At 40.1% G+C, this 25,163-nt stretch overlaps 5 protein-coding genes across 6 annotated transcripts; 2 read left to right on the top strand and 3 right to left on the bottom strand.

Annotated features, from left to right (window-relative positions):
* Positions 1-55: 55 nt before the first annotated feature.
* LOC125573198 (aggrecan core protein-like) lies at positions 56-1,597 on the bottom strand. The gene is made up of 3 exons (XM_048733573.1): positions 1,592-1,597; positions 1,122-1,146; positions 56-1,059 (listed from the first exon to the last, which is right to left on the bottom strand). Exons 1-3 carry the CDS (start codon positions 1,595-1,597, stop codon positions 56-58), a joined length of 1,035 nt encoding a protein of 344 aa, XP_048589530.1.
* On the bottom strand, positions 1,186-10,844 carry LOC5506744 (ufm1-specific protease 2). 2 transcript variants are annotated; one of them, XR_007313942.1, is made up of 17 exons: positions 10,593-10,844; positions 10,141-10,324; positions 9,185-9,279; positions 8,892-9,102; positions 8,400-8,665; positions 8,249-8,330; positions 7,908-8,059; positions 7,458-7,578; positions 7,010-7,111; positions 6,366-6,410; positions 5,614-5,690; positions 4,428-4,598; positions 4,102-4,234; positions 3,860-3,923; positions 3,010-3,070; positions 2,454-2,658; positions 1,186-2,127 (listed from the first exon to the last, which is right to left on the bottom strand). XR_007313942.1 is itself a non-coding variant. In XM_001627406.3 (16 exons), exons 1-16 carry the CDS (start codon positions 10,629-10,631, stop codon positions 2,572-2,574), a joined length of 1,890 nt encoding a protein of 629 aa, XP_001627456.3. In that variant the 5' UTR covers positions 10,632-10,844; the 3' UTR covers positions 1,186-2,571. The 2 variants fall into 2 exon arrangements, 1 of the variants encoding a protein (XP_001627456.3); XM_001627406.3 differs by having other exon boundaries at positions 1,186-2,658.
* Positions 10,845-11,764: 920 nt separating this feature from the next.
* LOC116614326 lies at positions 11,765-14,606 on the top strand. The gene has a single exon (XM_032375192.2). The coding sequence runs from the start codon at positions 11,805-11,807 to the stop codon at positions 14,325-14,327; it is 2,523 nt and encodes an 840-aa protein (XP_032231083.2). The 5' UTR covers positions 11,765-11,804; the 3' UTR covers positions 14,328-14,606.
* Positions 14,607-15,049: 443 nt separating this feature from the next.
* Positions 15,050-18,871, top strand: LOC5506756 (iduronate 2-sulfatase). The gene is made up of 6 exons (XM_001627391.3): positions 15,050-15,440; positions 15,715-15,803; positions 16,370-16,880; positions 17,085-17,276; positions 17,710-17,827; positions 18,415-18,871. The coding sequence occupies exons 1-6, from the start codon at positions 15,050-15,052 to the stop codon at positions 18,686-18,688; spliced, it is 1,575 nt and encodes a 524-aa protein (XP_001627441.3). The 3' UTR covers positions 18,689-18,871.
* Positions 18,872-19,026: 155 nt separating this feature from the next.
* Positions 19,027-25,122, bottom strand: LOC5506747 (ankyrin repeat domain-containing protein 10). Its single transcript, XM_001627407.3, has 6 exons — positions 24,592-25,122; positions 23,370-23,522; positions 22,887-22,978; positions 22,358-22,458; positions 21,812-21,889; positions 19,027-20,287 (listed from the first exon to the last, which is right to left on the bottom strand). Exons 1-6 carry the CDS (start codon positions 24,823-24,825, stop codon positions 20,049-20,051), a joined length of 897 nt encoding a protein of 298 aa, XP_001627457.3. The 5' UTR covers positions 24,826-25,122; the 3' UTR covers positions 19,027-20,048.
* Between the last annotated feature and the right edge of the window lie 41 nt (positions 25,123-25,163).

The raw sequence follows: 25,163 nt of genomic DNA, 5'->3' as shown, positions 1-25,163 counted from the left end.
TATGTGATCATCGATATTTAATGATCAGAATTGGGATAACAACAATTTGCTTATATCAAAATGTGTCTCCACAGTTGCTCCCTTGTGTTGCGCTCGTCTCACAGTTGCTTACTTGTGTCGCGCTTCTCTCACAGCTGCTCACTTGTGTTGCGCTTCTCTCACAGCTGCTCACTTGTGTTGCGCTTGTCTCACCGCTGCTTACATGTGTTGCGCTTGTCTCACAGTTGCTTACATGTGTTGCGCTTGTCTCACAGTTGCTTACATGTGTTGCGCTTGTCTCACAGTTGCTCACTTGTGTTGCGCTTGTCTCACAGTTGCTTACTTGTGTTGCGCTTGTCTCACAGTTGCTCACTTGTGTCGCGCTCGTCTCACAGTTGCTTACATGTGTTGCGCTTGTGTCACCGCTGCTTACATGTGTTGCGCTTGTCTCACAGTTGCTTACTTGTGTTGCGCTTGTCTCACAGTTGCCCACTTGTGTTGCGCTTGTCTCACAGTTGCTTACATGTGTTGCGCTTGTCTCACAGTTGCTCACTTGTGTTGCGCTTGTCTCACAGTTGCTTACATGTGTTGCGCTTGTCTCACAGTTGCTTACATGTGTTGCGCTTGTCTCACAGTTGCTTACTTGTGTTGCGCTTGTCTCACAGTTGCCCACTTGTGTTGCGCTTGTCTCACCGCTGCTTACATGTGTTGCGCTTGTCTCACAGTTGCTTACATGTATTGCGCTTGTCTCACAGTTGCCCACTTGTGTCGCGCTTGTCTCACAGTTGCTTACATGTGTTGCGCTTGTCTCATAGTTGCTCACTTGTGTTGCGCTTGTCTCACAGTTGCTCACTTGTGTTGCGCTTGTCTCACCGCTGCTTAATTGTGTTGCGCTTGTCTCACAGTTGCTTACTTGTGTCGCGCTTGTCTCATAGTTGCTCACTTGTGTTGAGCTTGTCTCACAGTTGCTTACTTGTGTCGCGCTTGTCTCATAGTTGCCCACTTGTGTTGCGCTTGTCTCACAGTTGCTTACTTGTGTTGCGCTTGTCTCACAGTTGCTCACTTGTGTTGCGCTTGGTCCTAGGGGGAGACAGGATTGTTGACGTCGTTTTCAAGGAAATGTGAAAAATAGGCACAATCACCATTGGGGACTGCACGGTAGTGGCCCTGAACGATGAATTAAATCATTTAAACCTCAAACAAGGGTTTTTTTTTGCAGAATAATTTTATTATATCCAGATTATACCATTGCATCCCGTCTGATTTGTCGCTCGGGTACATAGCTTCGTCGCGGCGGTTTCCCTTACATGCGAGGTAATTATTAGAGAGGAAGTTAGAGTTATAGTTGGTAGTTATTGGAATTGAAAACCAGTTCCTTATATGCGAGTCCCATTTAGACGAGTTCTATACTGTCTATACACACGCGATCACGCGATACCCCACAGAGGCAACAAACAAAATAAACTATTTGACCTCATAAACCGCATATTCAAAAATCCCAGTTAAGGGCGCTTATAAGATAATCCTTTTTATTCTACTTAGCACGAAGAAGTGCTAATATAAACAGGCGAAGGGATCACACGGGTCACAACAACATGCTTCTCCGACCTACAGACATCTTCCCACTTTTAATCGCTTAGAAACGTGCACGTGAAGATCTGCATGGAGGGCGGTCCCTCAATGTACTTTCTGCCTACACAACAACCTACAGACAGGGTATTTTTTAATACCGCATGAAGCCCTTCAAACTATAATCAGGGCCGTAGCAGGGGGTGGGGCACTGGGGAAACGTGCCCCCCCTTATTATTTAAAAAAAATTATAAGGAAATGACCAGTAGGGGCGCGGCCGTTCCCCCCCCCCCCCCCCCCAATGTTTTCTTAATGTTTCTGTATCGTCCCCCAATAAATCGAGGCCTGTTACGGATATGATGTTCACCCGGTGTAGGCGCCACCATAAGCTTTTTACTACAAAAAGCCTCCCTACCCTGCACTATAATTAGCGTACAGTAGTTCGCGTCATACCATGTAACGCCACTGGGCATGACAGAATACCTATACCATAGTTCTCTCTGCAGTAGTTCGCGTCATATTATGTAACGCAACTTAACGCAACTGGGCATAACACGTATTCACGTATAGTTATTCTACCTATACCATAGTTCTCTCTGTAGTAGTTCGCGTCATATCATGTAACGCAACTGGGCATAACACATATTCACGTATAGTTATTCTACCTATACTATAGTTCTCTCTGTAGTAGTTCGCGTCATATCATGTAACGCAACTGGGCATAACACATATTCACGTATAGTTATTCTACCTATACTATAGTTCTCTCTGTAGTAGTTCGCGTCATATTATGTAACGCAACTGGGCATAACACATATTCATGTATAGTTATTCTACCTATACCATAGTTCTCTCTGCAGTAGTTTGCGTCATATCATGTAACGAAACTGGGCATGACAGAATACCTATACCATAGTTCTCTCTGCAGTAGTTTGCGTCATATCATGTAACGCAACTGGGCATAACACGTATTCACGTATAGTTATTCTACCTATACTATAGTTCTCTCTGCAGTAGTTTGCGTCATATCGCGTCAGGGCGCTGAGGCATACACATGTTGTAATGCGCTGTTTGGTTCCAGAAATTCGGTCCTTTCCAGCCACACCAGCCCTGGAATAAAGCAATAAAAAGACAAGAGAATTAAAAGAGAGGGCGTGTATTTCCCCTGGAATAAAGGAAAATGATAATAATATACAAGAGACAAAAAGTGCCTGTATTTCCTTGGAAATGAAAGGAACTGAGCAATTATAAGAGGCAAGAGCATTAAAATAGAATGTGTTCGTTTTCCTGTGAATGATAGGACCTTACGTCGGTGACAATCCCTGTAGATACGGAAGAATCATGTGTTTTCTAGGGTTGGGCCAAAAAGAGAATCCATAAAAGAACAATGAATCCTCCCTTCCCCCCCCCCCCCCCCCCAACTCCTGCATCCCCGCGAGACCGCATCATTAATTATCTCACCTTGTCTAGTATGACCTTGAGGTCTTCCCCTCCGGTGTAATGTGGGTCAAGGATAAGAAATCTGAGCAAAGATAAATACAGTGTTCTCTCCGGGGATTCCTTCGAACAATGGCAAAATTCAACATGTTATATACCTTAGAACCCCTAGAATTTAAGCATGGGAATGGGTTATGCAATTTTTGGCATGTTTCTGGCTATATAAACTATTCTGGCGTTAACACTCTGCCATAACCTCATAAGTCCTTTCCACAACGTTTGGAAAGGATTAGTGGAGGGCGTCCCTCCCGCTTCCCCGCAGCGATGATAGCGCCTACGCTCCAGGGAGCTACCTACTAACTATCACCTCGGGGTGGCCTATCCCATATTTTATATCATCCTGTGGCATTGTTAGTGGGTAGCCCTGGTGATAATTTATCACTATGACTCATTATATTAGGCAAGGGAATCTCTCCCTTGATTATGATTCAATGATGCCGCAGGATGATGATGGTGATGCAGTAACAATAGTGGGAGAGCGAAATGCTGGATATAAATGGAGTTAGACATTTCAGTCATGTATCGGTTTTGCAACCAAACATTTGAATTTTTTTTTAATTATAGATGAGGTAACTTTTATATATATTTTTTAAATTACAGCATTATTATGCTGGAATGACCACGAGACAAAGGAAATCCTGGCAAAATGCTGGCCAAAATTCTGAACTCAATCAAAATCACGCCAACACTTGCCAGCACCAGCAAGCACCTCCCAACATGGTGTTCAAACTGCACCAACATTGCTGGGCCAACATCTCGCCAGCAATGCCGGCCCTGTGTGCACAGGGCTTAAGGTTAAAAATCCAAAGCTTACCGGATGTCTCCAGTCTGTAGATTGTAGTCTACACCAATGATTGTATGAGCAAGAACACCCCCCCCTATGAAGAAAACAAATCACCTTGTAAGCAGAGCTGTAGCAGTTCTCAAAATATTGGGGGCACAATACAGAAACATTTAGAAAATACTGGGGGCGGAGGGGGGGGGGGGGGAATGGCTCCAGTGCCCCACCCCCTGCTACGGCTCTGAGAGGGGAGTAACAAAGGCAAGTAGTCTCACCAATCATGATGGGTGTGCCTTGTGTCTGGAAATGGTGCAGCAGATCCCGCCCTTTGCTGGCCATGTCGGCACCAGAGTTGACATACAAGATCTTGGAAGTCACCCCCAGCAAATGTTCTAGACACATGCTTACCTAAAATTGTAAGATTTGGGATCAGCTAAGACACAAGTAAGGGTGGATAGAACTTGTCACCATTTCACTAGATCATAATGTGTTATGTACATGTACCGCTTGCTACCCTAGCAAAAACAAATCAAATGATATGGATATCCTAGATTTAGAATCAATTTAAACATAGGAGATCACAGATGTCTTATTTCTATACCTCAAATGATCCAATCCACTGCTTGGAGCCAATAAAGTTCTCTTTCTTGTCTCCGATGTCGACCAGAGCTTGTTGTATTTCATGGTGGCTAGGTGCAGGCTTGCTGGTGTAACCCTGATGCCTGAACCAGGAACAGATTGTTTGTAGAGAGCGATAAGCACACCCCCAGCCCTGTCGCACAATAACCAAAAGAAACCTTATCGATCCATTTGACTGGCTGGCGTACTGTAGATGGGATTGCATGGACTGTCACACAATAACCAAAAGAAACCTTATCAATCCATTTGACTGGCTGGCATACAGTAGATGGGATTGCATGGACTGTCACACAATAACCAAAAGAAACCTTATCAATCCATTTGACTGGCTGGCATACAGTAGATGGGATTGCATGGACTGTCACACAATAACCAAAAGAAACCTTATCAATCCATTTGACTGGCTGGCATACAGTAGATCGGATTGCATGGACTGTCACACAATAACCAAAAGAAACCTTATCAATCCATTTGACTGGCTGGCGTACAGTAGATGGGATTGCATGGACTGTCACACAATAACCAAAAGAAACCTTATCAATCCATTTGACTGGCTGGCATACAGTAGATGGGATTGCATGGACTGTCACACAATAACCAAAAGAAACCTTATCAATCCATTTGACTGGCTGGCATACAGTAGATGGGATTGCATGGACTGTCACACAATAACCAAAAGAAACCTTATCAATCCATTTGACTGGCTGGCGTACAGTAGATGGGATTGCATGGACTGTCACACAATAACCAAAAGAAACCTTATCAATCCATTTGACTGGCTGGCATACAGTAGATGGGATTGCATGGACTGCCACACAATAACCAAAAGAAACCTTATCGATCCATTTGACTGGCTGGCATGGATGGGATGGCATGGTTGGGGATGAAGTGAAAGTTCTTGTTTATTACCGATATGATAGGGTATTGGACCCTGAGAAAGTTGTTTGATGCTCTATTTCTACCCTTTACAGCTACATAGCAGAGTCTACTTAAGTGCTATGCTGCATCCAGGCATTTGGTGGGTCTTTTATTGTGAAAAACCAGCCTCAAGCAGATTTTTGATTTTGATCAAATCTGCCAGTTTGGATTTTGAGGAAAATATTTTGCTCTTGTTAAAAACTGAGCTATTTTTTCAGAGAAGTACTTACATCGTCGTTAAAGCCATCTTGCATATAATGATGGTAAGAGTACTTCCCATCAACCAGTTCCACAGTCCCGTCAGGCACTTAAAAAAGAGAAAAACTATTAAAGACAACACCATAGACCAGACTGCTTCCATTGGTAGAATGTTTGGTTTACTTTCTGAATAGCCATCCTTAAAAAAGTTTTGCAAAATTAAAATAATGAGGAATAAAAATACTTCCTTCACCTTTATCGCTTGCTATAAAAATAATAATGACAACTATGGCATTGCAAATTATTTACCACCCCAAAAATACAGTTAGAACTTCTGTATATTCAGTTCACAACAAAGATATCAAGCAACATTTAAACCCTAGTTACTGTAAGACAAATGCTGAAGTTCAGAAACATGCGTTGTTCAGTTCACAACAAAGATATCAAGCAACATTTAAACCCCAGTTTCTGTAAGACAAATGCTGAAGTTCAGAAACATGTATTGTTCTGTTCACAACAAAGATATTAAGCAACATTTAAACCCCAGTTACTGCAAGACAAATGCCGAAATTCAGGAGCATGCAAAACAAGATAATTTTGGCACAGCCAAAAATTCAGTGAACAGAAATTCAGCGATCTCAGCGAATTTTGGAAATTCAGCAAATTTCCATGAAATTTAGCGATTTTTGACAAATTTTGGTTACATAACTTTTCAAAAGTTCTGTATAAGGATTGCCTGTGTACAAGCCTGTTCAGGCTTAAGAACTGCAGTCCCCATACTCACATCCAGAGCTTGTGATTCCACTGTGTGGATTAATAAGATAAGATTCTGTAAAAAAAAGGCATACCAAGAATTCAACAAGTGACAGTGAAATCTCCTACAGTGAGGACACAGAAAGTGGGACATGCTGACCAATCAGATTCAGCTTGAACACCATTAACATTTTGAAAAAAGTTCAGCCAATGAGAAACGCAGGGCATTGTTATTTTTTTATCTTGTTATTGTACTCGACCATGGGAAAGCGGCTCAATCACTTGTTTTTTAAACAACGTCCAGCGTTTCTCATTGGCTGAACTTTTTTTTTCAAAATGTTTACGGTGTTCAAGCCAAATCTGATTGGTCAAAGTTGTTCAGCATGACCCGCTTTTATGTGTCCATACTGCAATTGTTTGTTCATATTTATGTTTTTTGTACACATAATAATTTGTTAAAATTATTTAAATGTCTTTTGTTTGTGTTTGGTGTTGTTATCATCAAAAGGCTAACATCATTAGTATTCCTAATAATAAAAGTACTAACAAGGAGTAGTTTCTATGGTGTAAAAGCCCATCCTCATGACAATTGAACAATTAATGACGTTTTAAGAACTGAATATCTAGACTATTGGTGGATTGGAGGGAGATGATTAAAAATGAAGATAGGCCCACCTGGTGTCTGTTCCTTCTCGAAGATGTAAGACATGCCCATCCTCAGCATTGGTCTGTTTGACGGTAATAGAAGCTGTTTATGAAGATCAAGGCGATAGGATTCTGTGGAGGTAAATGTCTATTATTATCGCCATCCTCAGCTTCACCATTACTACACACTATCATCCTCAACACCATCATAACTATCAACATCAACATTACAATCAGTTCACCGTCACCATCATAGTCAACAGCATTATATCACAATTACCTTCATCATCCTCAACCCTATGATAATCACCACCGTTAACATCATCATCATCCTCGGCACTGCCGTCAGTGGCGGCGGCGTCATCGTCGTTGTCATAGTCGTTGTTGTCGTCGTCAACATCATCATCACCAGAACCACCATCAAGACAACCAGCTATAAGTTGCATTCTAACAAACATCAAGTTTTATCAAGTCCTACCTGTAAATGTGTCATCTACAGGGAGGTTATCAGGACCAAGAGTGGGATAAATGACAGACACAAGATGGCAAAACCCTTCAGGCTTGAAATGATATGGCTTGCACAAACACAAATTCTCTTCCTGAAAAAAAAAAAAGAGAAGAGAAATTTTTTTTTAAAAAACTCTTAAAAAACCCACTAACGAGGGGTAAATGTCACACTGGCAAGCAGCAAAAATCATAATATTACCAGCCTGAACTAAGGGGTGACTACCCTAAGTGGGAATGTAGAAAAACTCTGTGAGTGCGCATTGTTTGCCAAAGCAAGCAGGACCTGTAAATCCAACAGTAAAAAAAAACTTAAGGGAAGAGAGCCCAAGCTGACTGAAGGGGTTGGCAGGGGGGGGGGGGGGGGGGGGAGGGGGGTTAGCCACTTGCACCCCCAGGATCTGTTACTGGCATTACAATATACCTTTGAAAACTTCTCAGCCACTCTTCCCAACTGCTTGAGCTGTCGGCAGACTGCACTTGAGAACAGCTTTGGCAGACTGTCCAAGGGTGTACTCAACATAACCATGGCAACAGCATCAATAGGAAGTCGAATGGCAACAGTTCTACCTGACTCTGTGAAATCATAATTAGGATTAAGAATTCAGTCTTAATGATGATTATGATAATTTTAATTATAACAATGGTAGTTGTTAAACTAATAAATATAACAGATGGTGATTGTTACGACAAATATTGGCAGAGAAGAAAACTTAGACTTTCATGAGGCCATTGGTTGCCCTAGCATTGACCAGTGATTCATACCTTTTCTGTATTGCAGAACAGGGACAAAACCATCCTTTGTATCTGGTGTGATTTTTTTTAGCACTTTAACATCAATTACATCCTAAAAGAAAAAGAAATGTTAATAACCAAAAGAAAAAAATGTTTCAAAATACACAAACAGGTTCCATACTTTTACTTTAAAGTCTTTGTTGTCTATATTTCTTAGTGTATCATTCTTTTTCATTTTATTTGACTTTTTACTCCCTTGTGGACTGGAATTGTCTTGTTCAATGGTTGCCATAGCAGTAACTACTGATTGGCAGGTGTCTGTTCTAGCCTTTGTTATTTCTTCAGGAGCTTGAAGCATCATGTGGCAGTCAGGTAGGTAGAATATAGTGGTTCCTGATCTAACATCTTTACATAAGGACTGGATTTCTGAGCTAAGGCCATCTTTAGCTGTGAAAAGATATACCATGATTTAGCTGTGAAAGATAAACATTACAGTACTTGTGTTAACAGAATGTGTACCAAAAAAAAGTTTGCAAGCTCTCTCCTTCTTTTAAATCTTGGAACAAATGTAGGGTGAACTTTTGTGTTTGAGGGAGTTATTTAGTGACTTTTACAAATCTATGAATCTACCCCACAACATAAAATAAGGGGAAATAATCTGTTAAAAACCTACCTTGAGCTTTCTTGCAACTGATACAGACTGTAAAAGATGCTTGAATTCTAAATGTTAAAAATTGAGAAAGCAAAGCAGTAGGGGAACTGCTAAATTCAATGGTACATTCTGGTATTCTAGAAGTTGTTATATCATAAACATAACCATAATCTTTATTTCCTTCACTGCAATGTTGCCAGACACAAATCATAGGTGACGCTTCATCTGAAATCTAAAAGAGAAACAATGATTTAGAGTTTCATCTTTTAATGAGAAATAACAAAACATTTACAATAAAAAATGACCAACCCTACCTTAGCTGACAAATCATTCAGGACTTTTGTAGAACTTGGGTGATCAAGTTTAAGGGGCTTTGGACTTGAGATGTAAACCCCACAAACGTGGATCCCTAAAACAAGATTGTAAAAAATAAAAACCAATGGATTTCATTTATATTATTTTTTTTAAAACCCTGAACCTTAGACTTCATGAACATGTACTTTTAGAAGACAATCATTACTATTAACAAAACCAGCTTCCTGAAAAACATGTTTCAACCAGCGATCTCCTTTTTTATTAATTGTTTATGGTATCCCAGATTTCTGAATTAATAAACTAGTCATTTGAAACCACCACCCCTACGGTCCAAGGGGAAAAGTGGGGTAATTCAGGGTTTAGAGCATTTCTCAAAGCGAACCTGTGGAATTGACAGTTCTAGCCTCTTAGACTTGTCCCCAACCTTGAGGAAACAGGAAAAAAACCCAAAGGCACTTGATCATTTCAGATGGCTTGTCATCCAAAATGACATGCAGTTGTACCGTTTGCACCCTGAGTGGAAGGGGAATTTGACTGAAGTCTTGTTCTGAGGGGGTGGGTTTTGTTTAGTTCTGTTCAGGGTCAAAATCGAACCCCCACCCTTCCCCGGTACCATGGGGGTGGGGGTTTCAAGTGACTAGTGCATAACTACTGAAAATAGGCACTTTATGTGACTAAGGGTGTGTTTTTTTCTCGTGATTCAGGAATGAGAATGATTAGAATAGAAAAAGCATGTGTTTGTTTATCCCACGTTAATGAAGGCCATTCTGCTACCTGTAACAGAATAATCCAAACGCCATTCTGAACATTCTCTACCAACTTTTTGCATTTCAGCATGATAGGAAAAAACACGCCCAAAGTATTACTATACATGGTCTTAATTGACATTCCTTTTGAAGGAACAAACATAATGCATGTAACTTAAGTCTGCTTTACTTTTGTTTTCTAAACTGACCTTCTGGTATTAAAGATGCCACATCACTGTAATCAGCAAGCCAAGAATCACTTGATGATGATGACAATGATGATGATATTTTACATGCAGCGCATCTTATTATGGAGTATCCCTCGTTATTGTAAATGCCAAATAAATATCCTAATTCGTGCCCTTCTGATGCTTTGGAATGATGTATAATTCTCTGCGGAAAAATACATGTTGCATGGTGTTATTAGAAAGGCTATCGATCTTCTAGTAAATAATGGGGTATAATGTAGAAATTAAAATAATGAAAAATGAAATAGAATTGAGAATCGTAAGAATAAGGTTATTCTTATATAAACATCTGTACGGGAAATCAACGATGCCATATTCCAAAGATTATTTGTATAATATACAATATTTTCTATCGCTTTCTAGTGTAAAGCTGCCCCTATCCCCATAGGAAAGCTTGGAAAATGGCAATTTACCTTTCTAACTCCCGAATCAATAGATATTTTCTCTACCATCTTGACTTGGATGATTCACTACTTATGGGGGAATCCGCATTAGTAACGCAGGCTCGAACTGTTTGACCAGCTAAAAATGCGTGTGTATAAAGTACAGTCGAAGCTCTCTGACCCCGATAACGACCACGATCAAGAATCACCGATTGAATTGTCACACAAACTCTGTAATTCTAAGCTCTAATGTTTCACAAAAGCTGCCTTTCCAGTAGGCAACCATTAAAGAATTTCATAATTTCATAACTTCAATTTCAACCATGGGATTGACATTTCTTTGTCACCAGAAAAGTGTAAATGCAAGGAATCTCTAGTCCATTGCCAGCTCCACGATTTATTCCACAGGCGGACCAGGATTTGAATTAGAATCAGTCCCTCGTGATGCTTCAGGACAATTCCCCTTAAGAACAACACACGAGGCTAATATAGTAATGTAACTAGCTTTTTTGAGGAAACAGTCAAGACACAACTTCAAATTATATTTTATTTTCCTGAAGGGTCACGAGGGACTGATTCTAATCCTGGTCCGCCTGTGTTTATCCTTTTTCCAGTTACAATAGCCAACCACTTGTTTGTTGCACGCTTTAGAAATCGGCTAACAAAAGACGCCATGCGATCGTCGTAGATGCAGAAGATATTCTTATGACGAAAAGCTTAAGTCGTCGATATAAACGAGCATAACGAGCTACTTTGCGTAGAATTAATTGCTATTAAATAAAACAACTCACTCTCATGATGAGTCAAATACCTAGTTTAAAAATCAAGCAATAAACCAAAATATTACAGCGTTGTTATTATCACGATAACTTTTAGATTCCAGCATTTTAATTAAGCTCCCGTAAGCGACCAACACCTATTGTTCAAGTTTTTGACGCCCAGTGGTCGCTTGAGAGCAAGCTCTCGTAAAAGACCAGCTCCGTTAACGACTACAATTCTCAGTTCTCAAGGTGGTCGCTTACGAGAGCTTCAACTGTATTTCATTTGTAAACACTGTGTTTTATTACTCGATTAAGCTTGCTTTATATGAATGTTGCATAAAAATTAAATGATTTTTTTAATGAAAATTGAATGAGACTGAAGACATCCCTACCTGACTGGAGAGAGAGAGAGAGAGAGAGTCAGGATTTGTAACTAGTCCCAGTACCACCCAGCCAAGTATCGGCTTTCCAAATCGCGTGCATGTTCTCGCGGTGCAAATCTAGCGATGTTTTACTTATCCTTGGGCGCTATTCTGTGGTTTCCAAATTAACAGGAATAGCCATTAGAGAAAATTGCAGCTTGGCTTGGATTAGGTATCGCAGTTGTAGTGAATTGCGGATAAATAGTGTAAATTTTCTAACGAGTAAGTTTGAAGTTGCTTCATGTGCGTGCTCACGATTCTCAATGGCGGACGATCAAACACCGGCAAAAACAGGACAAGAGATAGCAAATGACAATGGGGAAAATATCCAAGATACTAATTCATCGACTGAAGTTCAACCGCTTACCGGACTACAATCAAAACAAGAATTGCCTGAAAAAGGCAATGATTGTTGTCTAGATGACACAGCTGTCAATCATAATATGACACCTGTCAATCAATCATGTGTCATGCAGTCAGCTCAATCGTCTGGTGGAACACTGGTTTGTGATAACAATGAAAGCTCTATAGAATTACTTGATCCTTCAAGTTTGCATTCCAGTTCAAACAGTGTCACTAACCGTTCCATCAAGAGAAGTGATGAACCCCATATGAATCCAGATGCGACATCTACCCCAAAGGAGAAGAAGAAAAAAAAGAAAATGAGACCAGGGAAGAAGGAGAGACAAGAAATGAGAAAACAAATAATGAAAGATACTGCACCAATTGACGAGGGTAATATCGCAGAGGAAACACCCATAAAGCAACCAAAGATAGAGGAAAGCAACACAAAGAATGCAATTGAAGAGGTGACAGAGATGAAACAATGGGATGCATCAGAGCCTGCAGACATTGATTGTAATAACCAATCCAGCACAAAGAAAAGGCTTAGCAGGAAAGAGAAGAAAAAGTTTAAAAAAGATTTACATAAAGAAAGTGGTGAAGAAAGTACAGAAATTAAAGAAAGGCCCATGAAGATCACACCAAATTATTTTCTCGCAGTTAGAGTTTCTAACCCTAGTATTCACACTGCAGCAAAGGTGATTCAGGATTCTATCGTGAATCATAACAAGCAACTAGAGCCTGCAATTATACCTACTGGGACACTGCACATTACACTAATGGTCATGCATTTAGATCCGGATCAAGTGGACAAAGCTATCGCTGCACTAGCAAGCAGTCGCAGAGAATTAGCCCCATACATGCAGGACAACTCTCCAACTATGACATTTGATGGCTTAGGGCACTTTAAGCATGAAGTTCTGTTTGCAAAAATCAAAGAGGAAAAAGAAGTCAAGACTTTGAAGGAAATAGCAGAGGTTCTGAAGACAAATTTTGGTAAAGAAGGTATAGTGTCAACCGATGATAGACCTTTATCACCACACTTGACTCTGGTGAAATTGTCACGAATGAAACTGAAGAGAAAGAAGGTGATAAAGAAAATTCCTGAGGAGTGCTACCAACCTTGGATGGAGACAGACTTTGGTCCTGAGCCTGTGAGGAAGATTTTCTTGTGCTCTATGATTCATGCTAAGGAGCAAGATGGGTTTTACCATTGCAAGAGTTGTTTAGACTTCTCTGGTGATGGTCCCCCATTTTCTTCTGATGATACCAGCCAAGAGGCTAATGGCTCATCTATTCCTAGCATAAACGAAGCTCATCAAGGCAATGGCTTGGGGAGTGAAAATAGTAAATTTAATGAACTTGCTGAAAATACCTGTGATGGTACTAGCCAAAATTCTGATGGCTCATCGGATACAAGCAAAAATGAAGATCTCAACATGGAGGATGGCTTGGAGATTGAAAATAGGGAACCTAAGGAAAATACTAAAGGAACTTCTAATGAACTTGACACATTACTTAAGGAAGGTTCCCCCATGCAGCAGTCTGATTTTCCCAGACAAAAACAAGATGCTCCTATTTCTATCAGCAATGATCTAGAAAATTGTGTGGAAATAGATGACCTGGACACATTTGTACATGTAGCAGAAATCCAGCAGAACAATCTAGCTTTAGATATCACTGAGCAAGAAGAGTCTTCATGTGAAGAAGTTGCAACTTGTGAAAAGGTGATCCCAGAGATTCCTACTTGTTACCACCATAACTTGTTTGACGAGGGACAGATGTATGTCGATGACAGTGAAAAGGAGTCAGGAGCAGCTGATGATTCGAAAAACCGTGCACAATTTGACAATGACAGAGAAGACCAAGCAGCATGTGGCGGGTGCGAGACTAGTAATCCAGGACCCTTTGTGAACCACGCCTTAAAACAAGGAGCTGCTGATAATAATGAATGCGTCAAGGATAACCAGTGTAACACTGAAAAATGTTGTAGTAAAGGCTCATCTGAAACACCTATGCTTAATCCACTAGAGATCAATTCAGTCCCCAAACTGACAGCAAATTTTGAGTTTCCTGAGGAGCCTGATGCCATACTTGAAGATAGTGAGGTTAATCTTGATGACTTTGTGATTGTTAACTTCACAGATGAGGGTGTGCTGATTATTGCGGAAAACTCTGGAAAACAAAGCAAGGAGCTTAGCAAAAAGAATAAAAGACGTATAAAATGTGTTCTTTTTTAAACAAATTGTAACAATACCTTAATGTTTTTAACTAAATGTTGTTAAACGTTGATGGGTAGTTATTGAAATAATAAAAACATAAATATTGCATTTCTGGAAGTAACACTTCAGCCATGGCCTTTTAATGTTATATTGTATGTACACTTATTATTATATAGTTAAGTATATTATTATATACTTCAAACGTTATAAATTGTAAAGTATAAGTTATTATACTGTTTTTAACCAAAAAAAGAAATACAAAAATAATATGGCGATAAAGTTTTAGACTATTTCATATTTTTAGGCATTGTTCTTGATTTTTAAATTAAAATTGAGTTAACTGATGACCATGCGGCTGAGTAGGTATGCAGTCTCACACCGCGTATCTTCTTTCAAGTCCCATCACAGCGTATCGGTAAGTTTGCCCGTGGAGCTAACTTTATAGTCTGCTGTGTACTGTCTGTCCTTATAAGGGAAAGTTGCCCTGAAGTTGTTACAAGGTAACTCCTTGCTGTCCTAAAGACAGCGTTGACAATTTTTTAACCAAATGATGTGTGTTATTGTAGGTTTTCAGGATTTGCAATATTCGCTCTCACTGTCTACACTACGAGGGTCTTGACCTTGCTTGAGACCAAACAGCTTATACTGGGGTTACAAAAGCTCTGACTAGACTTGTAGTCTGAATAACATTTTGGCATTTTCTAAATTCAGACTTTGCGTGGGACGTCAACAAATACACAATGCTGAAACTGTCACTCATCGTATCATTGATGTGCTCGACTTCTTTTCTGACGGCGAACCAAGAGTCGCGACCTCCAAACGTACTTCTTATAATCGCCGATGATTTACGTGCGTCTTTGGGTTGTTATGGTCACCGATTTATTCAGACACCATACCTAGACTCGCTGGCAGTCCGTTCGGTTCGTTTTACGACTTCTGCGTCTCAGATAGCTGTTTGCGCACCAAGCCGGACTTCATTTCTGACGAGTCGCAGGCCAGACACATTGCGTTTGTATTCAAACAAAGGCGCATTCTACTGGAGAACCAAAGTAGGCAACTTCACGACGATTCCACAACTTTTCAAGGAGGCGGGATATTTCACTGCTTCAGCTGGGAAAGTTTTTCATCCAGGTGGTTATTGCGCACTGTCATTTGAGTGAGTTAGAAACAGGGCCGTAGCAGGGGGTTAGGGCACTGGGGGCACGTGTCACCCAATATTTAAGAAAAAAAGAAGGAAATGACTAGCAGGGGCGTGGCTGTGCCCCCAATATTTTCTTAATGATTCTGTATTATGTGCCCCCCCCCCCAATTTTTCGAGGCCTGCTACGGCCCGGAGTAAAAGTTACCTACCTTATTAACTGTATCAGGCGAGTTTCGAGTCGATGATGTAGCGCTTTTGTTTTAGGAGAGTCATCAGGCGAAACTTATGACTATCCTTACAGCTGGTCAGTTCCGCATTATGAGCCACCAACAGAAAAACACAAGGACGACAAGGTGATAGGTCATTAATGTTAAATGTACCAGCAGTACCCAGCTAAATGGGTACATTTAATGTTAAATGTACCTGCAGTACCCAGCTAAATGGGTACTGCAGCTGAAAGGTTTTTTAAGGCAGTTCTTCAAGCTTTAGACTGCATCACGTCTTTGATAGTGGTGTTTGTAGGGGAGGGGCAGGGGGAGTGCAGAGGGGTGTAAGTGTAAGGGTGTAAAGAGGGGTAGGGTGCAGAGAGGGAAGGGTGCAAAGAAGGTGGGGTATAAAGGGGAAGAGGGACGAGTGCGTAGGGGCACAAGGGGATGGCAGTTGGTGTATAGTAGAAGGACGATCAGGCCAGTCCGTCATTAGATCATCAAAGCCCGTTGTTTCGATTTTGTATACTGCCTTTCACTTGCACAACACAATGTTTTACTTATTGCCTTCTAAGGATGTACACTGATCGTACGGTTGTTACAAAGAAGGGCAGTTTTTGACAAGTCAACCCTGTCTCCGTGTGTCTTGTTTTTAAACTTTAAATATCAATCTTCGGCCCAGCCTTTGTATTTTGATGCTGTCATGATTACAGGTCTGTAGGCACGCTGATGGTTCCCTTCACCGCGATATCGTCTGCCCCGTGGACGTACCATCCCAGCCAGGAGGGTCCCTCCCAGACATACAGACCACACAGTATGCCATCAACCTCTTGCGACAGCTAGCGAACCAGCCACACGATGCATCCAAGCCTTTCTTCCTAGCCATAGGCTTCCATAAGCCACACATCCCTTTGAAATTCCCTAGACAGTACCTAGAGCTCTACCCACTGGATTCAATTCCATCGGTTCCAGACCCGCACTTACCGCTAGACCTGCCATCTGTTGCTTACGAGCCATGGAGTGATATACGTGAGAGGGAGGACATATCTTGGCTAAATCTCTCGTTCCCCTACGAACCGATTCCTGGGTATTACGCCTTGAAGATTCGTCAAAGTTATTATGCTGCGGTCAGCTATATGGATGGTCTAGTCGGGCAAGTGCTGGCGGCGCTTGATGTGAATGGTTTCAAGGAAAACACTGTGATTGTATTTCTAGGTGACCACGGTAAGCTTAACGACGACCAGACAATAACGCTATTTAGTGGTTAGCAATGATAAACGATGATCAATCTGCTACTGGCAGTAACGCTTGATAAAAGATTGTGGTAATATGATGATGATGACGATGATTTGCATGATTGATGGTATTGGTGATGAACAGAGTTACTTCTTGGCGATGATGGTTATCCTACCTATTTCCCATAAACAGGCTGGGCACTCGGAGAGCACAACGAGTGGGCAAAATACAGCAACTTTCGCGTCACCACTAACGTGCCTCTGATTGTACACGCGCCTGGTGTTACCATGACAACAAGTGACGCAGGAATGGTATCCAATGGGCTGGTAGAGCTAGTGGATCTCATGCCGACGCTGGCGGAAGTCTGCGGGCTCAGTGTGCCAGGTGATCTATGGAGAATTGGGTTCTACATCAGAACCTTAATTTTGAAGTATTCCACCGTATTACTCGGAAGTCGCGTGACCCATCTCAACCTATTCATCGAACGTTGCGTGAATCATTAATCCTAATGCTCAGATGGCCTGTGACCAAATAATCCCTATCAATTGATCGTTGCGTTACCCATTCCACCCTCTATTACTAACTCTTATTTTGCCCACTTTTAAACACAGAGGTTGCGTGACCAATTCCACCCTCTATTACTCAGACGTTGCGTGACACATTCCGCCCTCTATTACTCAGACGTTGCGTGACACATATCGCCGACTTTTGCACACAGAGGTTGCGTGACCCATTTCGCCATCTATTACTCAGACCGTTGCGTGACACATTCCGCCCTATTGATCGGATGGCTTGTGAGGTGTATTTATCGCCATAGATCGATGCCCGGATGACTCGTCTAAAGTGACCGTTTGCACGGAGGGACTCAGCTTCTATCCTCTCCTGAAGAACCCCTCAAGGCCATGGAAAAAGGCAGTATTCAGCCAATACCCCAGGTAAGCATAGCAAATCAGGCGTAGTAATTAGCTTGACAGGATATACCGATGATGCTGGCATCAGAATGATGTAAGTGGTATGGGTTATTTAGACATTTAGCAACTCGTTTCCAGAATTAACCACAAACCGCGGTTAGCCATTACCGGTTTGCGGTTTGTCGTCCTGGCGAAAACGTAGTTTAGCACATTTGGTGGGAAATGTGGCATTTTGCGGGGAAAAATGCAAAAGGTGCTCTACTTCAACCGAGCCAACTTCAACCGAGTGAGACAATTTGTAATTGTACAAATTGTCAATGAAAATATATTATTTCAAGAGTCAAATGATTAAGATCACTAATTCTTGGTCTCAGTGAGCTCATAGAAAATTTGAGGGGAAAACTGCTGAGGAAAATCACTTACCGCTAGACGGTGCTCCCGAGGTCAAACGCGAACCGCAGACTGCAAACTTGACCGCAAGGTCTTGTCACGTGACACCCAGATGTTTGACGTTTCCGAGAAAAAACGCGGTGCTAAATGTCTCTAATGACCTGCCTCCCAGCCCCTAGGTTCCGAGTACTACGAATAGTTATTTCAATGTTTATTGCCAGGCCCTCACAAATCCCTGGTGACAACAGCTGCCAGCCTTTACCCAAAGACATCAGCATCATGGGGTACTCCCTGCAAACAGCACAAGGCCGCTACTCAGAGTGGGTGCGGTTTGATCCTGTCTTGAGCCGTGCCAACTTGTCCGAGGTGTTGGCGCGTGAATTTTATCTGAGCCCACGAGAAGACATCAATGTAGCAGCGATACCGTTGTACGCTCGGCTAGTGCAAGAGCTTTCTGTTTTGCTAAGAAAAGGGTGGAGGGGCGCTTTGCCGTAAAAGTGAGATTATGATAGAGACGATGATGGTGGCGTAAATGCTGACGCTGATGACTATGTACTGTTGAACGTGCGATTTTAGAAACTATGCTTGAATTTCATTGCAAGGCCTCAGCTAAACCAATTACTGTAATTGTGAAACCTAAGAGCTATAATAAAACAAGCTGGCTTGGGGGGGATGTAAGCCTGTAGTCTGGTAGCGACATAGGGTGGGGGTGAGGTGGCGGAAAATTGGGAGAAAATAGTCAAAACTTTTAGCTAGTAATACAATGTTTTTTTCATTAAACCCAACCATTTTTTTTCTCCAATGGGAAGTATATCAGCTTTGAAACAACAACATAACATACATTTTTTTTAATCAATGATTTTCACCAATTTTCAAGACCATGCACTTATATATAAAATCAAAATCTTACCATAACCATGACATCTTTACCCATTAAAGTATCTTTAGTAAAAACATATCTACAGTGTTTTAACTATAATATAAATTGTAATACAAACTGTAATCACAATACCAGGAAAAAAATTGAATGCTTAATCTTTGACCTTTGTAGCTCTTAAGTACATACATATAATTAAGTTCGACATAAATCGGACAAAAAAAAGATAAAGATAAGACAAAAAAAGTGTTAAGATTCTAAAATTTGGTTTAAAGAATAATTTAAGAAGCAAACAATGCATTTGCACCATTTTAGAACAAATTGCAAAAATAATAATATATCAATACCAATTGTGATTATAGAAATGAAGTCTAAAATGTAAGAGGCAAGGAAAAATTGTTATTTACAGCGAGTACAGATTTTGCAGTTAAAAACGGTAAATATTTATACAGCAAATGCAGCTTATAAAGTACACCTTCATGGAAGGAATCTTTCTTGGCAAATAAAACACCCTAGCAGTAGACACCAAACGCTCTGTCACCCAGAGAACAAGTGTGATTTCTGTATCTCAAACACAAGACTTTGGTATAACAGTGAAGCTCTGTTTTGAACAGCCTATCTTATTAGACTGTCTTAACTTAATTGGAGTGCAATAAAAATAACCAAATGTTGGTTGATATACCAGTTCTTAGTGAATGAGACACAAGCTATTCACAAAGTTATACTTTATAAATAGCCTGAGTATGTAACCAAAGATAAGTGTTAGAAAGTTATAGAAAATACTAAGCATGATAAAAAAGCAAGCTTTTGTAAAGTATGATAAATGCAGATAGATATTTACAATGTACATAAGGCAATGCTTGTCTACCTGAAAAATCCACTATACCTTCTTGAATCTCAATACAAGATCCACTCTTATTGGTTGCTAGCTGATGAATGGCAGTTGGATGTGTTTTGCATAAAAGCAGCTGAATGTCTTCACTGTAGATGTCCACATAGGGCCAAGCACTTGTATGGGTTTTCAGGATAATGCGACAAGCCTGAGAAGCATTCGTCCATGGCCACATCCATGCCAGCATCACTGGGCTGTGTTACAGGGTATTGTCCATTTGCTTCCATCATTGCAATTAAGCTGTCTTGTGTTGAAGTGTTATTTGAAGGGACTAAGTTTAATGGTGTTCTAGAATACTCCAAATGAAATTCTCCCTCAACATCAGCTGCAAATTCAAAAGACTTGTTTAGTAAACAATGCAACAATGGCTGAATTACTACTAACTGGAGAATAAATAAATAACTGCGGTAACGCAGTTTAGCAATTAATTTAAGTACATTTTGTCTTCACTGGCGAAGGAGAGTTTGTGTCTTGGCCCCAGTCCAGGTTTCCTCCCATGCGGGGGTTTTTCCTGGCCTCCCTGGCACTTCTCTTAATTTTTGTAATCATTTATTTCAATTATTTATATTTATAAGCCCTGCGTTTAGGGCTCTTGTTTTGGCGTGTACGAAGATTTCAGTATTTTATTATATCGTTTATTTAAGAACCTTTAGCATTTAGAAAGTTTAATTATTTATTTCCGAATTTTGTAAGTAATAAGAATGTATCTTAGTCGCTTACACGGTCGAAATACAATGTTCTCCATGTATTTGTACGTATGTGTGTTATTCCGAAGATAAGGGTAGAATATATTTTTAATAGATCAACTGGCATGGCAATGCATGTATAATAATAATTAAAGAAGAAATGCCATCAGTCAAAATAGCAAACAAAATTGCCTTTTAAGGATATGGTTGACTAGGTATCACTTACGTGTGTGCCAATTTAGTAAAACTACTTCAGTATCAGGATTAGAAAATCTATATTTGAATAACTTTTAAATTCACTCCCCAGTTCTCATTATTACTTAACTTAATGTATGTATCTGACAATCAAAGCATAAAGCCACAGAATTGTCTCATGCTACAGCTATCAGACCTTTTTGCCTCGAGGGCAATTGCTATGTACAGTACTCTACCATTTATCAAAGGGTGGTCAAAACAGAGCGCACACACAATAACATTAGAATTGCTGTGAAGTCAAACAACTGGGGCAAAGACTCACAAATGCACAAAGAATTTATACTTTTGCCCAGAATAATTTTCCGGGTTTTTTTTTTTTTTCTGATATTCTAGAGCCCAATACTACTGGATTTAGACATTTTCGAAACAAAACAGGCATACTTACTGGGCTTCATGTGTCCAGAGATGAACCGTGAGGCAGTTTGGGGACTGGAATAGGCTCACTGACAGAATGCCTTTTAGTGAAATTTGCCAAAAAAAACCCTGATTTCTTAAAACACTCCCTGATTTTACCTCCACTTTAAAGCTCAGATATTTGTCCTATGGAAATTACTTTCCAACACAAAAAAGGCATCTTCTATACATTTTGTGGCCCTTATATTTTAGTCATTTTTGCTAGCACAGAGCTTTGAATTTTGAAGAATATCATCCTGGAAATTGATCTCAAAGTGCTCAAATTTTATGTATCCTTTTCCAGAGAGCCAATCTACTCCATCAAAGCAAACAATCTTGCTTGAATGTATTGCAAACAGAATTCTGAGTTACTTGTAGTGGATAGTACTGATTTCGCTTGTTGGCAATTCAGAATTGAGGAATTTCACTAGGTGTTCGGGGAGATGGTTTATATGACATCACAGCTCTTAACATCCACAAATTAACACATCAACTACAAAACTAACAGTTCCTACCAGTTCTAGCACGCTTGAAACCATGTCCCTCTGCCTCCTCATCATCTCTACAGCGCTTGCTAGCTCTGATGGAAGTACCTGAAATAAGAGAAAAAAAATTGTACTGTGAAACATCAAGAAAGTGGATAAGACAACTGAACAACTTATAAGAGAAGCCACAACAGGGAGTACACAAAATGGTAGGATTTCTCTAAATTCTTAAAGGCAGCAAAAATAAGACAAAATGGGGTAAGGGGGGGTAAGTGTAAAGGCCAAGTTACCAGAGGCAACCGTTTTCCTGCAGGTTGCAACACAATATTTGGTGTGTTGTAAGTTTAATAAAACAATAGCATCCCCTTTTTACAACTTGCAGCACATTTTTTTTGTTGTGTTGCAGGTTGCAAGAAAGAGTAAAGTTGGTTTCGATTTTCACAAATTACTAGAAAATGCACCCTGTGTATCATGTTTTTTAGAACTGGATTTTTTTTGCTTGGTGTCATTGCATTGCAAACTGCAAAAAAAAAAGGCCTTGTGTAACATGACCTTATTTGTGACAAACAGACAAACCTGAAGGTGAAAAAAGGGCTGCTCTGAAATACTGAAGGCATTGTTCATGGCCAAGGGAGTTTGCAACATCATAGGGCAACTGTTGACTGCTGTTTGGAACACTGTAATGATCAAAAAGGAGGACTACTATCAGGCAAGGTATCAATTTTATGGTTTTACAGAGATGTCCTTTATGCTAATTCTAACGAGTGTGACATAATAGCTCAGTGGTTCCAGGCCTTGCCTCTGAAGCAAGAGAAACCATGTCACTACAGGTCAATCTGTGTATAAATCTGGCTCTCTAATCTGAGTCTTCTAATATAAATATGTTTAGCTGGTGGTCCTGTCTCTCACTCAACATTATTAACCTGTACTTGGGGACATAAAAGAACTACATTGTAAACTTCATGTGGCAGTCCATATCCTACACACTGACAATTGAAGTCTATCTCATTTGAAGTGCATTTGTTCATGTTTTACAATGTTAATTTGTGCTATACAAAACACTGAAAATTTTTAACATCTCATTTCAAGCAAAAAAGACACTAACTTCATGGGTGCTCCATAATGCTGTAGCAGTGTAAGGCATTCCACACTTCCGCCACGTACAGCCTTATGAACCACAGTCTCTCCTAAACTGTCCTATAAACAAAAAGCATGGTTCAGGGAGGCAGGCAAATGAGAAAGAATGGCTAACTGGTTCAGTGATAGAAATATCTTATGCATGTAAGTAAGCTTTTCTTAATAATTATCATGTTAATAAGCTTCATATATAATATTTTACTACCCTATTTGAGCTCAAACTAAATAAATGAGATAACAGTTTTTTTATGAACTAAGGAAGTTGATGTGCATTTTTAACCTTTATTTTTATTCATGTGATTGAATTAACTAAAAATTTCATCCAATAATCGATGATTTGAAAGCAGTGATCAAAAGGCAAAAATTATATTATGTATAAGGAAAAAACAAAAGGAACACGTACATAGGGCAATCTCATTTTCTATGTACAAGTGTGTTGTGAGATCTGTACCTGCTTATCAAGCGAGACACCATTCTCAAGAAGCCAATGAAGAACATCAACATGACCTGCAAATGCTGCAAGGTGAGCTACGGTCTGCTTTAACCTGCCATCAGCAACATCAAGACTATAACCACTCTGCTGAAGTCTCTTTAAACATGGTAACTGGAGAAAAACAAGCAACCATACAAACCAATGTCACTTGATAATCACCCTAGTTAACACTAATTGACTGTCCATAGAATATAATACAACTGATATTTGATTTGATCCCCCATAAACCCTATTTCTTGCCTTCTCAACAACCCTAGAAACCACGATCACTTCGGAAATGAAAGTCAAAACAAAATTATCATGGTGTACAAACCCAAAATGTATCTTGTGGTTGCGAGGGCTCATACCAGGCAAGAGAAACACAAAAGACATTATCGTTCTATCTATCCTGATTTTGAAATACATCTATTTGAAACCGACCCTCAGTCTTTTTTCTGATCAAGAGCTATTAGCCCGATGACCGTTTGAAAACTCGTTCGTTGGTATAAATCATTAGAGATCGAATATCTTTGGCCATTGGACGCACATGTTGATCTTTTTAGGGGAATTTAAATTGAGAAATAAAAATAAGCCTCAGGAAAACCCGGTGAATAAAAGGTAAATAAAAATCAAGCATTAGCCTTAATATACTTAATTGGTTATCCTGCAAGAAAAAAATTAAAACAAAATCGAAAATATTGTACTAGAATGGTTTCCAAAAAGTCGAAAAACCCGCCGCAAACATTGATATGTAAAATGTCACGAAACATAAACTCGACAAAAATAATAAAGTACAAAAAGTATTACCAATTGGGGATTCGAAATAACAGAGTAATATAAAGCAGAATAACTTTATTGAATGACATAGCTAGATGGGTATTTTCGGTTTAAAGTATAATAAACAGAAAACGCTAACACACAACAGACAGTAGACTTGGACGCGGAAAGTCAATATGAAGAAGTAGCAAAACTTGTAGCCAAGTTTACTACTTTAGAATCTGAAAACTTTTTGATAATTCAGACACTATATTTTTTGATCTAACGTATCAACAGTGCGTAAGAATCAATTAAAATTTTAGCGGTTATCAAGGCGCTCCAGCGATCATTGATCGTAGTGAAAACTTGGCCGGCACTCAAAAACAAACAACGCGTGCAAAGGTTTCGAGAACTTCGCTTTGGTTATAATAAGAACCCGGCTTACCTTGCCAAAATATGCAGCCCAATGTCCCGGAGTCCACATTAAGAACTGGTCGGGTTCATTTATGGCGCGAAAAACACCAAGTCTATCGCCTTGGATAACAAGATAAGTCAAGCTTTGTATGTCTCCGTCTCGGCAAGCGCGGTGTAAGGGAGCTAGCGGGTATTCCGACCACGGCGAACGCAAAATGCACTCATTTAGATGTTGTTTTGTCAAAAATCCACCCTCGGCACCCATAATTATAAAAAAAGAACTACAACGCTGGAAATAGATGTAACGCGAAGCGCTTTTTGAAGGTGTTAAACCAAGAACAACCGTTTCCAAAGCGGTCTCAAGACAATGATCAATTTTTTTAGCGCATCGCAGCCATGTGTTCACTTTTGACACTCTTTTAGCGGAAGCCAATGTAGTGCATGACCAATCAGCATTCAGTAAAACTACATTCTGTCAAATGTCAGCCAATCAGAAAAGCATATAAAAATTTTGCATTTCGAGGGCTTCCCTGAGTTGCCGCGCTTGGGGAGATTTATTTTCCATCCGGGGTACCAAAATAAGTTTATGGGCTAAAAACTGAC

This window comes from Nematostella vectensis, chromosome 10 (assembly GCF_932526225.1).
Source record: "Nematostella vectensis chromosome 10, jaNemVect1.1, whole genome shotgun sequence".
In the NCBI taxonomy this organism is placed as follows: Eukaryota; Metazoa; Cnidaria; class Anthozoa; order Actiniaria; family Edwardsiidae; genus Nematostella; species Nematostella vectensis.
This window is presented reverse-complemented; position numbering and strand designations above follow the sequence as displayed.